The sequence below is a fragment of the Mobula birostris genome, unplaced genomic scaffold, assembly GCF_030028105.1.
Source record: "Mobula birostris isolate sMobBir1 unplaced genomic scaffold, sMobBir1.hap1 scaffold_1237, whole genome shotgun sequence".
Lineage (NCBI taxonomy): Eukaryota > Metazoa > Chordata > Chondrichthyes > Myliobatiformes > Myliobatidae > Mobula > Mobula birostris.
In genome coordinates, this window is record NW_027274278.1 from 71,274 (window position 1) to 89,413 (window position 18,140).

The following is an 18,140-nucleotide window of genomic DNA, read 5'->3' on the forward strand; positions in this document are numbered from 1 at the left end:
CTCCTGGTCCAAGATGTGACCACAACTCCGAGTGACTGAGAGCAGCCTGGAAAGTGAACTCGCAGCTGGCCTCCGCTAACAAATGTGTTGAGGTCTGGTGAAGAGTTGGACCTGCAGCTGGATCAGAGCACGGTGGAGTCAGGAACAGTAAGCACAACATGGACGTAGAGTGGGATGCGGAGCTGAAGATTCTGGGCCTGTGTTGGGTGGAGTTTGGGAGAACAAGGGGTGACCACACCACTGTGTCAGTCTCTGTGACCGTTGCTGTTCCTGCACCACGCAGTGGGTTGTTCAACCTCTCATCCAGACACGGACACCTCAACTCCATATCAGCAAGTCAAGGTCAATCACAGGAAACGGTGGAACATACCCCGGATGGGGCAGTACAGGAACAGGGACAGTCGCTCATCCAAAGCACACTCTGCCATCGAAGGAAGTCATTTGTCCCATCGTGTTTATGCTAGCTCACGAGTAATCGCATTCACTGCAATTTCCCTGTCACCTGTTCCATTCTCCCCAGATTTTACCCTCACCCACATCAATTAACCTACCGACCCGCACACCTTTGGGGTGTGGGGGGAAACTGGAGCAGCCAGTGGAGACACAGACGATCACAGGGAGAATGTGCACATCGCACACATAGGCAGGGCCTGAGCTTAGGATCAGACCCAAGTCTCGGGAGGTGTGAGGCACCGGGACACAGTACCGCCCTAGAAGTGTGGAGGCTGCGTGCACTGTCTCTACCAAGAGGATGTCAATCTTCAAGATTCTCGACCGCGCAAACAGTGGGGGTCTGAAACCGAATATTCCCGAGGCTGTTGAGGATTCAGGTGACGGTGGAGACTCTCCCCACCTGCCCACTTACTCTTCGTAGGGTTTTCCCCTGGCTGACGGCCGGGCAGCATAGTAGAAATGCTTGAACTCGTCCATCCACACCTCGACCGTCCGCCTCGTGTTCCTGCAAGCACAGAATGGTGACGGGGCTCAGGCTCGGCAGACGTGCAGGGAATTTGAGAAAGAATTCCCAGATACAACACAGAAAGGGAAGGAATGGATGTTCAGGAAGGGTAGTCAGTGTGAGGATCCAGGGGACGTTTGTAAGGTCCTCAGGGAGAACTGTGGTCACCCAGGGGAGATGGATGTAGATATTCTGGGGCAGGTTAGTATTAAGAAGGATGAGGTGCAGGATTGTCCAGAGTGTGGGTGGGTAAAATCCAAGGATCAGATGAGGTATGTCCCGAGAAGTTGTGAGAGGTGGTGAAGAAGATTGCTGGGGCTCTCAGCACCTCTGCGGCTGAGCTGTCAGAAACTGGAAGCTGGGGAATGTGGTGTGTTTAGTAGAGTGGAGGGATGGGAGTCCTGTGAGGGAGTTTAAGGGGTGGTGGGGAAGGGGGTGAGCAGGAAGGGAAGGGTCTGGGGAAGAGTGGGTGAAGGGTGCGTGTGGGATGTGGGGGAAGGAGGGGTTTGGGGTAAGAAGTGGGGAGAGGGTGTGGGGGCGGGGTTTGAGGGCATGAGGGAGTAGTGAGGTGACACGGACAAGGCTCAGACCCTCTGACACCCAACTTCCACATCCCCATTTGAAATCCCCACCCCCAACTGTTCCCAGTCTGATGTGGACCCCACTCTTATCTCCATCCCATTCTGACCCCCGAACCCTGCCCCTACTCTGATCTCCAATTCCCCCATTCCCACTCTGACCCTGCTCTGACTCCCAACCCCGGACTGACACACGCACTTGATGTAGGTGTTGGCATTTCCCTCCGGGAAGACGTAGGGGTGCCTCTTGCGGAAAACGTGTCCCACTCGGCTGCAGGGGATAATCTCAAGCGAGCCCCCACACATCCAGACCCGGAAGGAGATCTCTGCAAAAGGACACAGCATGATAGACTGGCCACTCAGGCCACCAGCTCTCCTTCCCCATCCCTCTGGTCACCGTGTCTCCGTGGGCGACCGACCCTACTCGTGAGGGTTTAATCGCAGCATCATACAGCACAGAAAGAGGCCTTACGGCCCAACCAGTCCACACTGACCAGGATTTCCACCTGAGCTCGTCTATTTTCCCACTTTTGACCCATACCCTTCTCAGCATTTCCCATCCTTGTACGTGTCTGGGTACCTGTCTGTACCGGCAGCTCATTTCACATCCCCATCACCCTTTATGCTGAAGAACTGCTCAGGTTCCCTTTAAATCTTTTCCCGCTCACCTTAGACCTACGACCTCTAGCTTGAGACTACCCTACCCTGACCATCTTCATTATCTACACCCCTCGTGGTTGCATGTACCGCAGCCTCCTGTACTCCAAGGCAAAAATCCCAGACCAAGACTGTATACAATATTATCTCACCAGTGACTTGTATGAATGTCCCTATTCCTGTACTCAATATTTTGATCGAGTACCTTCTTTACCACCCTCTTTAACATCTTTTCTACAGCAGATGCAATTTCATTGGCCCTTCCCTCAGCTCTGGAGCACCTGGATGAAGTTGCATAGATCAGGATGCTCTTCATTGACATTCAACACTAATATCCCCTTGAAACCAATCACCAGACTCCAAGACCTGGGCCTTGTTACCTCCCTCTGCAACTGAAACCTCAAGTTCCTCACTTGTAGACCCCATTCAGTACATAGTGGCAAAAACATCTCCTACACAATCACCATGAGCACAGGGCCATCACACAGCTGCGTGCCTAGCCCCCTGCTCTACTTGCTTTATACCCATGGACGTATGGCCAAGTACAGCTCCAATGGGGTATTTAAGTCTGCTGACAACGCCAGTTTCATTGGCTGAATCGCAGATTGTGGTGAGTCAGCGTATTGGAGGGAGACTGGAAAGCTGGTTGACTGGTGCCACAACAACAACCTCTCCACCAGCATCAGCAAAACCAAGGAGCTGATTATTGACTTCAGGAGGAAGAAACCCGAGGTCCATGAGCCAGTCCTCATGAGGGCTTGAGAGGTGCAGAGAGTCAGTAACTTTCAATTCCTTGGCGTTATCATAACAGGATCTGTCCTGGGACCAGTGCGTAAGTGCCGTCCCGTCACAAAGGCGGTGCAACAGTGCCTCTACTTTCTTAGAAGTTTGTGTAGGTTAGGCATGTCACCAAAAACTTTGAAAAACTTCTACAGATACACAGTGAAGAGTATCCTAACTGGCTGCATCACAGTCTGGCATGAAGCAGCAATTCCCAGGAATGGAAAAGTCTACAGAAAGAGGTGGACACGGTCCAGACCATCACAGACAAAGCCCTCCCACCACCGAGCACATCCAGGCTAAGCTCTCCTCTCACCACCACCATCAGTCAGGAGGTACAGCAGCCTTTGGTTCTGGAACAGTTCATACACGTCAACCATGTGGCTTCTGGACCGGCGTGGATAACCTCACTCACCGTAACTCTGAACTATTTCCACAAACTAGACTCAATTTCAAGGACTCTTTACCACTCATGTTCAAAGTACTTTTTGTACAATTTGTCTTCTTTCTCACACTGGTTGTTTGTCAGTCTTCATGTACAGTTTATCATAAATTCATTAAATTTCTTTATTTTCCTGTAAATGTCTGCAGAGGAATGAATCTCAAAGTTGCCTGTAAACGGTGACATAAATGTACACTGATAATAAATTTACTTCAACTTTCTTTTTGACTTGACTTTGACCCTTGCACTTTCAGAGAACTAAGTAGTTGTACCCTCGGTCTCCCTGGTCTACAGCAGTTCACAGGGCCCTGTCATTTACTGTGCGAGTCCTGCCCTGTCTCAACATCTCAAGTGCATCACCTCACGCTTGTCACAGTTAAATTCCACCTGGCATTCCCCTGCTCACTTCCCCATAGTTCTCTGTCATGCTGTAAACCTTAAATAGGCCTCACGACCAATCTGATCTCAGTTGGTTCTACATCACTCCACACCCTATTGTCTGGCATATTAAGTGCCTCCACAACCCCGTGCTCAGGGATTCCAGAAATTGCTTCTTCACTCTGTGTTGAATGGACACAGATGTCTTCAACTGTGCTCACTGTTGCTGGATGACCCATTCATGGAGTCCCCACTCAACACCCCCCACCCAGAACCTCCTTAAAGATCAGCACTCCTTCTCCTCCCCCTCCCTGGTATGAGAACCCAAGCTCCCGACCTTGCCTCCTCATGCAACCGCTCCAGCCCAGGAACTGATCTGGTGAACCATACTGGAACTGCTTCTATCAAAATGAACCCTTCCCTCATGGGGGAACTCCATGGTGAAGCACAGAAGGAAAGCCGACACTTCCCTCCGTCTCCCAGGCTGTTTCGGCAGCATGTCCCAAACCCTGGACCCCTCCCAGGTTTCCACAGGGAGACTTTCTGTCTATTCTCAGCTTGGAAGACATGGGGCACGTCCTCCCTTGCTCAGGCAGATCTTCAGAATCGAGGGTGACTTCCTTCCACTCTGAGGTGAATGGTGGTGGGACGGGGAAGGAGGCGTTTGTGAAGGTCGTGCACTGTGAAGGAGGCATTGATCATGTGGATAGTCAGAGGCTTTTTCCCAGGGCTGAAATGGTTGCCACAAGAGGACACAGGTTTAAGGTGCTGGGGAGTAGGTACAGAGATGTCAGGGGTAAATTTTATACTCAGAGAGTGGTGAGTGCGTGGAATGGGCTGCTGGCAATGGTGGTGGAGGCGGACATGATAGGGTCTTTTAAGAGACTTTTGGATAGGTACATAGAGCTTAGAAAAATAGAGGGCTATGGGTAAGCCTAGTAATTTCTAAGGTAGGGACATGTTCGGCACAATTTTGTGGGCCGAAGGGCCTGTATTGTGCTGTAGGTTTTCTATGTTTCTGCCACTTGGACCCGCCCTGTGTCTGCTGGCGATACACAGCCTCAAAGTTCTCAGCACCATCTCATCATCCTGGTCCTTCTTGGACTCTTGCTCTGGGTATTTGCAGGAGTCAGTGGGAATGTTTGAAAACATCCTTGACTCTTTCTGTCTGTCCATGTGGTGATCCCTTGGCAAAGAGAGTGCCTGGTTCTGGAGTCTGCTGTCACATGTGACCTCGGTGGCCCTCCCAATGGATTCAGGTACATTGCCAAAGGGCTTCTTCACCAGGAAGCCCTGGCAGTGCCTTTGCTTTCTTAGAAGATGAAGGAGGTTAAGCTTGTCGCCAAACACTCTTAACAAACTTCTACAGCTGTACTGTGAAAGTATTCTTATGTGTTTGGTACAGCATCTTGAATGCGCAGGAATGCAAGAAGCTGCAGAGGGGTGTGGGCTCAGTCCTACGCATCCTTCCCCACCATTAGTGGTGTCAACATGAGGATGGGAACAAAACGTCCATCATCGAAGATCTCCACTGTCTGGGCCGAGTCATATTCTCACAGCTACCTCCGGGCAGGAGGCACAGAAGCCTGGTCCCACATCACCAGCTTCAGGAACAGCTACCTCCCTTCAGCCATTCAATCAATAACACCCCAATCACTGCAGATTAGCAACACTCGGACCACTTTACACTACAATGGACTTTTTATTCTTCTAATTGTATTCTTACCTGTATGATTTTGCATTATTTATATGGTTAATTGATGCTTTTATCTGATGTTATGTACCTGTGGCACTGCCCCAAGTAAGCTTTTCATTGCAGCTATGCATACACATACCTGAACTGATCACAATAAACCCAACACTGATTTTATTTCTGAGCTGGCATATCAAAAAGCCTGGGAAGTGACACCGCACAGGTCTGATCCTCTCTTCCAAACAAAGGACCACTTCCTGATTTCACTCAGAACCCCTGCCAGCTTGTGAAAGCTACCATTGTCCTAGGGAACAAGCTTCCCAAGGAATTCCAGCTTCATCACTCACTCCCGCTCTGGGTGGACGGTGTTTATGTCTAAATGGGTCGTGCACCAGCCACCACTCAGCTAGGACTCAGAACCTCACAGGAAGCAGAAGAATCTGTGAGTTCCTCCAAAAAATTTAGAAAACACGGGAAACACGTTCAGGGGCTTGAGACTTAAGGTGTATTTCAAACATTGTCTTTGTTATAAACTTGAATTATGCCTACTGAGAACATAATGACTACCTTAAGTTCTCAGCGATATTGGAAAGACTTGCAATGGAAGATGCTCAAGCCTATTTTAAGTCGGTAAATGTGATTCCACATGATCAACAACAGTGGTTATTGATGAAGCTCTCACCAATTTCTCTGCTGTGAAGAGGTCACACTATACAGATACGGGCTCCTTGACCCAACTGGTTCAGGCCGAACGAGATTCTCATCTAAGTTCGTCCCATTTGCCCATGACCCTCTAAACCTTTCCCTGTCCAGATAGCAGCCCAAGTGTCGTTTAAATGTTGATTGTGTACCTGCCTCAACCACTTCCTTGGGCAGCTTGCTCGCTATCCTTCCACCCTCTGTGTGAAAGGTCGCTTCTCGGATTCCTGTTCAGTCTTTCCCCTCTCACCTTAAATCCTGGGGAAAAGACTCTGTTTATTCACCTTATCCCGGCCCACCATGATAAAAATACCTCTGGAAGATCCAAGGAATTATTTTCCAAAGAATAAATTCCTATTAATAATAAGGTAAAAAGGTCATAGAATTTAACAACCCCAAAATAGGCCTTTGGCCCGCTAAATCATCCATACCATCCCATTTTATTCTCCCCAGAATCTACCCCTCACCCACACCGGGGGAGTTTTATAGCTATCAATTAACCCACCAACCCACAAGCCTCTTGAATGTGGGAGGAAACTGGAACACCCAGGAAAAACTCACAGTCGTAGAGAGATCGTGCAAACTCCACAGAGACAGCATTGGAGGTCGGAATTGAACCCGGGTCTCTGGTGCTGTAAGTCAGCGGCTCTGCTCAATGCCGCTCTGTGCTACTGCTCTTCCCACCCCCATACGCCCCTCCTGCCAAGAACAGAGTGATCATTTGTACCCATGCTAGTTAATTCTGAGGGTGCCTGAAGAGCTCCAGTGAGATTAGCCAGCTCCCCCCCCCCACCAGTGTCCCTGCCCCGACTCTCTCACCAAAGTTCTCTCCGCCCCAGATGTCCATGACAGTGTCGTACTTCCCCAGGTGGTTGAACCAGGCCTTGTTGATGACAAAGAGACCTCCGGCGATGATGGGAGTCCTACAGAGAAGTGGGACATCAGGGACAACTGTCTCATTCAAACTGAGACCCAGGACAGTGGGGCAGTGGGGCAGTGGAGCCAGTGAACGGGACCCTGGATGTGAAGAACCAGTGACTGGTGCACTAGATGGGGAGAGTTAGTGACCAGGACAACACAGTGGCTCTCTACCAGAGCAGTGAGGAAAGGGCATGGCTCTGCCCCAGTGCCTCGATCACTGGCTCCACTCCCCAGTGCCCCGACCACTGGCTCCACTCCCCAGTGCCCTGATCACTGGCTCCACTCCCCAGTTCCCTGGTCACTGGCTCCACCCCCAGTGCCCTGATCACTGGCTCCAACCCCCAGTTCCCTGGTCACTGGCTCCACCCCAGTGCCCCGATCACTGGCTCCACTCCCCAGTGCCCTGACCAATGGCTCCACCCCAGTGCCCTGATCAGTGGCTCCACCCCAGTGCCCTGATCACTGGCTCCACCCCCTGTGCCCCCCATCACTGACTCCGCCCCCAGTGCCCTGATCACTGGCTCCACCCCCAGTGCCCTGATCACTGGCTCCACTCCCCAGTGCCCTGACCACTGGCTCCACCCCAGTGCCCTTATCACTGGCTCCACCCCCTGTGCCCCCCATCACTGACTCCGCCCCCAGTGCCCCAATCACTGGCTCCACCCCCAGTGCCCCAATCACTGGCTGCCCTCCCAGTATCCTGATCATTGCCCCCCACCCCCACTGTGTCCCTGTAATCGCCAACCCCTCCCCTGCAGGGATAATCTCACCAAATTCCTCACCGGATGGGAGCGATGGGGTCCACTCTCTGTGCCTTGACCTCAGGGCTCAGTTGCTCCCACTTGAAGCTCAGATTCCAGTCGAAGCCTGGGGAGAGACAGCAGTCAGGGTCGGTGACCAGCTGGGATGGTCTGCGCTCAGTGATTTCCCTCCCCTCCACACCCACATTTCTTCACTCCTCCCCCACCCCCCACCCCCGCCAGCACTCAGACCGGACCGCTCCTCGTATCAGCAGCCTCACCAGATCTCCCACTCATGCTTTCCTCCCTCCAAACGCAAAACAATCACACAGGACAGAAACCCAGGCCCTTCAGCCCATCAAGTTCATGCTGACCATCAACCATCCATCAATATTCCCATTTTATTCCTCCCACATTCCCATCCACTCCCTCCGGTTCCACCCCTCACCCACGCACGTGGGACAATCTGCAGTGGCCAATTATTGACCGGAGGGGGCTGACCTGAGGGGCTGAGTAGCCTCCTCCAGCTCATATTTCCTCAGGTCACTTTCTTGCATCTCCCTTACACGTTACTTCCCTGTCATTCACCCTGAGCATGAACCGAGACTGTCCCAATGAAACCTCAGGCCCATTCTACCTTCATTCCCCACACTCCCCTCACCCCCAAGGCTTCCTCTCACCTCTACCCTTATCCACGTCTGCCCTACCTCCTCGCAAGTTAGTGGTTACCCCAAAATCTGCCTTTAAATATCACCACTAACCTGCCCATAGCCCGCCTTTTCTGGCCGTGTCTCTCCAGACCCCACACACACCTTAACATTCAGTTCGTGAGGACTAGAACATAAGGCAAGCGTGTACTATGAGAACTTGGATGGCATTGCTCAGATCACATTTGGAATATTGTGAGCAATTTTGGGCCCCATATTTAAGGAAGGACAAACTGACCCCAAAGAGGGAACAGAGGAAGTTCAGAAGGATGATCCCAGGAATGAAAGGGTTTAACGTATGGGAAGTGTTTGCTGTCTCTGGACCTGTGTTCCATGGAGCTCACAAGGATTATGGTGGGTATGATTGAAACCTGCTGGCTGCTGGAAAACTGGACAGAGTGGATACCTCTATTGGTATGAGCGTCTGGGATCTGAAGGCACAGCCTTAGAACAAATGGCTCTCCCTTCAAAACTAAGATGAGGAGATATTTCTTCAGCTAGACCAGGGGTTCCCAACCATAGAACCATAGAACACGACAGCACAGAAAACAGGCCATTCAGCCCTTATAGTCTGTGCTGAAACTTTATTCTGCTGGTCCCATTGACCTGCACCCAGTCTATAACCTCCAGACCTCTCCCATCCATGTATCTATCCAACGTAATCTTAAAACTTAAGAGTGAGCCCGCATTTACCACGTCAGATGGCAGCTCGTTCCACACTCCCACCACTCTCTGAGTGAAGAAGTTCCCCCAATGTCCCCCACTAAACCTTTCCCCTTTCACCCTAAGGCCATGTCCTCTCGTATTTATCTCTCCTAATTGAAGTGGAAAGAGCCTACTCACATTTACTCTGTCTGTACCCCTCATAATTTTGTAAACCTCTATCAAATTCCCCCTCATTCTTCTGCGCTCCAAGGAATAAAGTCCTAACCCTGTTCAATCTTTTCCTATAACTCAACTCCTGAAGACCCAGCAACATCCTAGTAAATCTTCTCTGCAATCTTTCAATCTTACTGATATCCTTCCTATAGTTAGGTGACCAGAACTGTACACAATACTCCAAATTTGGCCTCACCAATGTCTTATACAACCTCACCATAACATCCCAACTCCTATACTCAATACTTCGATTTATGAACGCCAAGGTGCCAAAAGCTGCCTTAACAACCCTGTCTACCTGTGACGCCACTTTCAGGGAATTATGTATCTGAACTCCCAGGTCCCTTTGTTCCTCGGCACTCCTCAGTGCCCTACCATTTAATGTGTATGTCCTACCTTGATTTGTCCTTCCAAAATGCAACACCTCACACTTGTCTGCATTAACTTCCATCTGCCATTTTCTGGCCCATTTTTCCAGTTGGTCCAGATCCCTCTGCAAGTTTTGAAAGCCTTCCTTGCTGTCCACAAATCCTTCAATCTTAGTGTCATCAGCAAACCTGCTGATCCAATTTACCACATTATCATCTAGATCATTGATATAGACAACAAACAACAATGGTCCCAGCACAGATCCGTGAGGCACACCACTAGTAGGGTTGCCAACTGTCCCGTATTAGCCTGGACATCCTGTATATTGGGCTAAATTGATTTGTCCCATACTGGACTGCCCTTGTCCCATATTTCCCCCGCTAAGGTACAGTATTCCTATGAAACCATTCGTAAGCTGAAATAGTGTAAAGCGAAGAAGCAATTACTATTAATGTATATGGGAAAAATTTTGGGGCATTTCCAGACCCAAAAAATAACCTACCAAATTATACCAAATAACACATAAACCTAAAATAACACTAACATATAGTAAAAGCAGAATCGGGAAGATTAAGCCAAAGCCGATTTGTAGAAAAAAATCAGCACGTACACGCATGCGCACACAGGTGCCCGCGCAAGGCTTCATGATCATGGTAGTCTTTCTCAGGGTAAACATAAATGTCCCGTATTTGACTGCTACTTTTGTCCCTTATTTGGGTGTGAGAAAGTTGGCAACCCTAACCACTAGTCACAGGCCTCCAGTCTGAGAAACAATCATCCACTACCACATCTCTGTCTTCTCCCACACAGCCAATTTTGAATCCAGTTTACAACCTCTCCATGGATACCTAGTGTCTGAACCTTCTGAACTAACCTCCCATGTGGGACCTTGTGAAAGGCCTTCCTAAAGTCCATGTAGACAACATCCACAGCCTTTCCTTCATCTACTTTCTTGGTAACCTCCTCAAAAAAACTCTACAAGGTTCGTTAAACACAATCTACCACACACAAAGCCATGCTGACTATCCTTAATCAGCCCTTGGCTATCCAAATACTTGTATATCCGATCTCTCAGAACACCTTCCAATAATTTACCTACTATTGATGTCAGGCTCACCGGCCTGTAATTACCTGGTTTACTTTTGGAGCCTTTTTTAAACAACAGAACAACAAGAGCTCCCCTCCAATCCTCCGGCACTGCACCCATGGCTAAGTACATTTAAATATTTCTGCCAGGGCTCCTGCAATTTCTACACTAGTCTCCCTCAAGGTCTGAGGAAATATCATGTCATGACCGGGGGATTTATCTACCTTTATTCGCTGCAAGGCAGCAAGCACCTCTTCCTCTTTAATCTCTATATGTTCCATGACACTACTGCTTGTTTCCCTTCCTTCCATATACGCTATGCCAGTTGCCTGAGTATATACTGATGCAAAAAAACTGTTTAAGATCTCCCCCACACAGACGACCATTCTGATCTTCTAGGGGACCAATTTTGTCCCTTACTGTCCTTTTACTCTTAATATACTTGTAGAAACCCTTTGGGTTTACCTTCACGATGGACCCCTTGGTTAATGGTAAGGAAGGTTGGCAACCCCTGATCTAGAATGTGGTGCCTCTGTGGGATTTGCTGCCACTGAGGACCGTGGATGTGAAATCATTGGTTGCATTCAAGGTAGAGATTGGTAGGTCCTTGATTGGTAAAGGGGTGAAAGGTTATTGATGTGCCAGATGGCTGAAACGTGCTGCTAGATCTTCTGGTACTATTGTGGAGTCTGCGCGCTTGGTTCCGTGTCCTACCTCCCCTCAGGTCGGACGAAGCTGCCACGTAAGCAAAGGTATCCATGTTGATGATGTCTATGACGGGACTGGGCACACAGGTTGGGTCCTGGCACAGGAAACAGCGAGAGAGTCAGAATCCAGTCCATCATCACCGGCATACGTTGTGAAACCTGGTAACTTAGCCACAGCGGTACATGGCAAATAGAGAAAAAAACTGAATTTCAGTAAGTATACAAATATTAAATAGTAGTGTGGCAGTGCTGAATCCCTGTGTTACAGGCGTTCAGTGAACAGAGGTCACAAGTTACTGCCCAGATTTTCTGAGCGACAGAATAAAAATGCAAATAATACCGGAAGCACAGCAGTTGGTGTAACACAATTCCAGCGCCAGAGACCACCGATTCCTATCAGGAGCTTGTATGCTGTCCCTGTGACCGCGTGGGTTTCCTGCAGATGTTCTGCTGCTCTGCCACATTCCAAAGGTGTATGGTTAGGGGCAGGTTCAGTAAGGAATGGGCATTTTATGCTGGCACCATCACTTGCGGGCTGCCTAGCATGATCCTCACTGATTTGATTTGATGCAGACAACACACTTCACTGTAGGTCCTGATCTATGTGCGATAAATAAAGGCTAGTCTTATCTTAAATTTGCTCTCAGGATTTGTGTGATGGGAAAAAAAAAACAGAGAAAAGTTAACACAGAATGAGACAGAAATCAGACATTTCTGACTTGTGTTTCCTGACAAATGTGCCAATGATGTGGTTATCTGTCACAAGAAAATGCAAGACAGACAGTTTCCTGGGAATGTGACCCCACCGTACTGTAGGGGTGTCTCACATATCACCCACTGGTTACGTCTGGAAACAGTTCCCTCTGTCGTCTTTTAGAATGGGGAATGTCTTGGTCAGTAAACTATAGTGCAGGGTTACAGCATCTCCACTGAGAGGTGATATATGTGTCTAATTCCTGCTCTCACCTTTCCGATTGAAACAGGGTAGAGAGAATTGAGCCTTGCCTTGCACCCTCTGACTGGTGGGATCTCCACACCAGCACTGTCTGGGTGATGGGATCTCTCTCTGTCTCTACTGTCTGGGTGATGGGATCTCTCTCTCTCTCTCTACTCTCTGAGTGTGGAGCTCTCTCTCTCTCTGCCCCCCCATACTCTCTGGGTGATGGAGGATCTCCCTCTCCCTCACCCCTCTCCCCTCTCCCCCTCCCCTCCCGCACACTGGGCAATAAGGGCCACCTATCCCTGTCCCAGTTCTGGGGGAAGGTGGGTTTGGTGTGGGCTGACAGTGATTGTGGGAGAGTTGGGCTGCAGTTAGGACTGGGGATCGGCATTGAAGTTTGGAGGGGGAGGGGGGTGTTGGGTCATACCTCACCTCTTTGGTTCTCTGTAGGAGTGGCAGCAGCCAGTCCTTGTTCACCTCACAGTGACTGTCCAGGAAGGTCAGCACCTCTGCCTTAGCCTCATCTGCCCCACGTACCCGCGACCGGATCAGTCCTGGTTGGAAAAGGGGGCACTGTCAGAGACCACCTGGGTGAACCTGCCCACCTCCCCCAGATCCTCAACCACTCCTCCAAACCCCCCTCCCCTCACCCCTATCCCTTCCACTCCTGTCTCCCATCACCCCTCCTGCATCATCCCCTCGTGTCCTCTCCGTCCTCCTCACCCCGACTCTCTCCCACATCCACACCTCTCTCCTCTCCATCTTCCCTCTACTCCCACCCTATCTCCCTCACTCCTCCCCTCTACAACCATCTACCCACTTTGCCCCATTAACATGGCACCATTTACCCCTCTGACCTCCCTTCTACACTCGCCACCTCTTCCTCCTCCCCTTCCTTCTACCTTTTCTCTTCCCTCTGCCCCTCCCTCCCTCCCGCCCCCTCCACTTCTCTCCTCCCACCCACCCCCTGAGAGATGGCGGTAGGGGGAACAGGGGGAACATGGAGAAATGCAGAACAGCTCCATCACTGTTGGATCTTCCTGTGCACATGTGGCCTGTTTCAGCCTCATCCAGGTGCTTGAGTGAACAGGAGTGAGTGGAGGTGAGGGCACTTTCCTGGTGCCAGCACATTTAATGTGCCAGGGCTCAGTGTGTGATGCCTTCTATGGCCAAATAGATGAGACCTTCACTGACACAGCAGTGGGAAAGGCCTCAGTCCCCTGGGGAGAGTGCTTCCCAGCTCAGGATACCTTCAGTGGGTGTGGGATGGCCCAGGAGTGTCCCTGGCTGGAGGAGACAGGCCTACAGATGGGCTTACTCATCTTCAAGCAGAGTTTGCAGTCCCACAACAGTGCCCGCTTTTCCTGCAGGAGCCACTCACCTTCCCGCCGCTGGTTCCTCACACACCTCACCTTGGGCAGTCTGGTCAGCAGCTGGCAGTCCGCCTCTGTGGGCCAAATGGAAGGTGAAGGGTCAGAGTTCACTGCGCATCACCCACTCCTGGGCCTCCACATGGACACGTGTGGTAGCCCCAGGAGAAATGCAGAACATTATATGTTAATCTGCGTCAAAGAGTGAGAATGTGTGTGTGTGTGGGGGGGAGAGGACAGTGGGGCTGAGGAGAACAAATGGGGGAGAGGTGAGGAGAGAGGAAGGAGGTGAGGGGAGAGTGGGAGGGAGGTGAGGGGAGAGGGGGGAGGTCAAGGGGAGAGGGTGGGTTTGGGGAAAGAGAGTGTGTGGTAGGATAGAGAGTTTTGGTGGGGAGAGAGTGGGGTGGGGGAGAGAGTGGGGTGGGGGAGAGAGTGGTGGGGTAGGGAGAGTGGGGAGGGGAGAGACGGGTGGGGAGAGAGTGGGGTGGGGGAGAGAGTGGGGTGGGGAGAGTGGGGAGGGGGAGAGGGGAGGGAGAGAGGGGTGGGGAGAGAGGGGTGGGGAGAGAGGATGGGGAGAGTGGGTGGGGAGAGTGGGTGGGGAGAGTGGGGAGGGGGAGAGGGGTGGGGAGAGAGGGGTGGGGAGAGAGGGGTGGGGAGAGAGGATGGGGAGAGAGTGGGGAGGGGGAGAGAGTGGGTGGGGAGAGAGTGGGGTGAGGGAGAGAGTGGGTGGGGAGAGTGTGGGTGGGGAGAGTGTGGGTGGGGAGAGAGTGGGTGGGGGAGAAAGTGGATGAAGAGTAGAAGAGAAGGAATGTGGAGAGCAAAGGTGAAGATGTGGAGAGACCATGGGAAGGAGAGGGGGTTGGAGTGACGGTCTACCCCACAGAATGCCCTGAGGTAGAGGTCTCACATTCTGCACAATGTCACACCCCACCGTTGCTGAGACTATGCAACCATGCTGGAAATGTCGAATACTAGTGGGCATGCATTTAATGCAGGGGGTGGTCAAGTTTAGGGGAGACGTATGGGATAAGTTTCATTGGGGAGAGAGTGGATGATGCCTGGAATGTGCTGTCAGGAAGGTTGGAGACAAATACAACAGAAGCATTTAAGAGTCTCTTGTGCAGAGAATGGAGGGACATGGACCTTGTGTAGGCAGAGGATTAGTTTAGTTAAACGTTCAATTACTAGTTTAACTAGTTTGGCACAACGTGATCAGCTGCAGGGCCTGTCCGTGTACTGTACTGCTCTGTGTTCTGTGTAGGCACTGGAAGCCCATCTCCCCTCTGTTCAGTGTACACCCACATTATGCCAGTCCGGGGAATGGAAATCCGCACTTACCGAATTCACAAGTAATGACCCAAAAACTAGAGATACTGAATCAAACTGTTGGGGAATTTGTGTGAAAAATAAACACAAAACATATATAGAGAACTGAACAGTTTACTAAAGACAACAATTGCAGACTACCTGTTCACAGTGGAAAACCACTTAAGGAATTTACTTCGTAAACTGGCAAGACTTCTTTGATAGTTATACAACAATACTTTAACAAACATCAAGTTAATTGAAATAGCAATCCTTTCTCTTCTGCCTAAATAACAATTCCTTTGCCTATTGAGCTCACACCCACAGGGGCAATGAGAGAGAGACATCTTGGAGAAGTGTATCTGATTTAGGGACAGTTTTCCAGCAACACAACCCCTCCGTGATGTGGGCATATAGTGTGCCTACTGCCCCTCTCCTGAAGGTACATCTGTCCCCAGGTGTCCCTAGCACATTGTGTCCACTGGCTGTCTGGAGGCTGCCCAAGGCTGGTGGGCAGTGGGTAGACTGTGCCCTGAAAAGGGGAAAATTGTGGGGGGGTAGGTTTTAGTTTGAATTCTGTGCACGTTCTGATGTCCTGCATTCACTGGAATAGAGAAGGATCCCCTGCACAAGGAGGGGGCATTGTCCGTACTCACCATCCTCACTGAAGTCATCGACTAGAATGATCTCCTGAATGAGATAGGCAGGAGTCCGGTTCAGCACACTGTCACAGAGAGAAAGCACAGAGACACATTCATCAGAGCGAAAATACCAACACTTCTTGTTGTCATCCAATCAGTGAACACTGTGCAATAGTAGACCCAATCAGTGAACATGACATTATGGGGATCCAATCAGTGAACACCATATTATGGGGAATCCTATGAGTGAACACTGACTGATAGGTGATCCAATCAGTGAACTCTGATGGCCATGTATAGGATCCAATCAGTGGACACCATCTAAAATATAGGATCCAATCAGTGAACTCCATCAGGATACCTCCTGCCCCATTTGTGTAATAGTCTGTCAATGCCACATCAACCCAATAGCTACCCAGAACCCACAGAACTGGGGTGAAGGGGCCACCCTCCATCCGCAGAGACTGCCCGAGGAGAAAGTGTGGATTTTAACAGTGAACCATCCTGATTGGCCAGATGGGATAGGCTTCATGCCTGAATCTGCCAATCATTTATAGCTAATATAAATGACTAGGATAAAGGTACAGCCTCTAATTCTGCTGACGACACAAAGATTGGTGGGAACTTAAATTGTGGAATATAGAAAATAGCAACAGGAGTTTTCTCGGTCATTCACCGTGGTTGTGGCTTATCTCAGATTCAGTTCCCAGTTCTTGCTTAATCTCCACATCCTTTGATCCCTCTAACTGGAAGAACTATATCTCACTCTGCCCTAAACCGCTCATTCCTTACAACATGAGTCCAGGTTATGGACTTCCCCACCATCGAGAATATTCTTCCCACATCTGGCCCATTCATTCCCATTAGGGCTTGAAAGACAGAAGAGATAGCAGGTGCTGGAGTTTAAAACAAAAACAGAATGCTGGTCAAGCAGCACCTTTGGAGGTAAAGAGTTGTACGTCAATGTTTCAAGCATGATGCAGAGTCGTGAGCCAAAACATTGATATGCAGCTTTTGCCTCCACAGATGCTGCTTGACCCCCTCCCCCCGAGTTTCTGTTTTTGTCCCATCAGGATTTACAGTGTTCAATGAGGTTACGAGAGTGGTACATGAACACCCATGGAATGGAAGGATACGGACCATGTGGGGTTAAGTCTAATCCGGCATCATGGTCAACACAGACATGGTGGCCAAAAGGGATGGTCCTGTACTGTTCTCTGGTCTAACGGTGAGAGAAAGTGCTGCTCCCTGATAGAGAGGGATTAGAGCATCCTTGATGCTTGATTGACAAGAGGCTAATACACCTGTGCCACAATTAAGCAGGATAGCTGATGGATTGTTTCATTCTAGAATATGATACAAATCTGCAGATTGTTTATCTCTTGGAAACAAATCGATAGATTGTTTCATATTAGAATAGGATACTCATCTGCAGATTGTTTCATTCTAAATATGATACAAATCTGCAGATTGGTTTTCTCTCAGATACAAATCGATAGATTGTTTCATATTAGAATAGAATACTCATCTGCAGATTGTTTCATTCTAAATATGATACAAATCTGCAGATTGGTTTTCTCTCAGATACAAATCGATAGATTGTTTCATATTAGAATAGGATACTCATCTGCAGATTGTTTCATTCTAAATATGATACAAATCTGCAGAAGTTCTGCCAAGGCTAAAGAAATTCAGCATGTTAGCTCTCACCAATTATTATCGATGCATATTAACTATAATAGGTAGAGAATAATAATATACACAATAATAATTTATTTGATGCATCATGGCAACTGCTCTGCTCATGACTGCGAGGAACTACAGAGAGTTTTTTTACACAGCTCAGCCTGCCTTCCATGTGTACTCTATACCTCTGACTGCCTCAGCAAAGCAGCCAACATAATCAAAGAGCTCCATCCACTCCAGACATTCTCCCTTTCAACCCTCCCATTGAGCAAAAGAGACAAAAGCTTGAAAGCACATACAGTACCACCTGGCCTTAGGACAGCTTGTATCCCACTTTTATAAGAGTTTTGAACAGTCCCCCAGTTCAATGAGATGGACCTATGTTGCCATAGTTTTGTTCCTTATTGTTTGCCTGCACTGCACTTGCTATGTAAAAGAAACACTATATTCTGCATCGTGCTATTGCTTTTCCCTCAATGTGGCGAAATGATCTGTATGGAAGGCATGCGAAACAAGGTGTTTCGCTGTACCTTGGTGCATAAGACAACAATAAACCAACTTACTAGTTTTGGTGATCTATGATGTTTGAAACATTACATGATC

The 18,140-nt window shown here is 49.5% G+C and overlaps 1 protein-coding gene across 1 annotated transcript in view; it reads right to left on the minus strand.

Moving 5' to 3' along the window:
* galnt14 (UDP-N-acetyl-alpha-D-galactosamine:polypeptide N-acetylgalactosaminyltransferase 14 (GalNAc-T14)) overlaps positions 1 to 18,140 on the minus strand; it is a gene marked incomplete at its 5' end in the record, with an annotated part of 48,379 nt that overhangs the window by 13,059 nt on the left and 17,180 nt on the right. The window contains 8 exons of the mRNA XM_072250029.1: positions 866 to 958; positions 1,736 to 1,862; positions 7,005 to 7,108; positions 7,889 to 7,973; positions 11,603 to 11,690; positions 12,968 to 13,089; positions 13,917 to 13,982; positions 15,867 to 15,934. Coding sequence (XP_072106130.1) covers positions 866 to 958; positions 1,736 to 1,862; positions 7,005 to 7,108; positions 7,889 to 7,973; positions 11,603 to 11,690; positions 12,968 to 13,089; positions 13,917 to 13,982; positions 15,867 to 15,934 — 753 coding nt within the window. The remainder of the gene's footprint in view (positions 1 to 865; positions 959 to 1,735; positions 1,863 to 7,004; positions 7,109 to 7,888; positions 7,974 to 11,602; positions 11,691 to 12,967; positions 13,090 to 13,916; positions 13,983 to 15,866; positions 15,935 to 18,140) is intronic.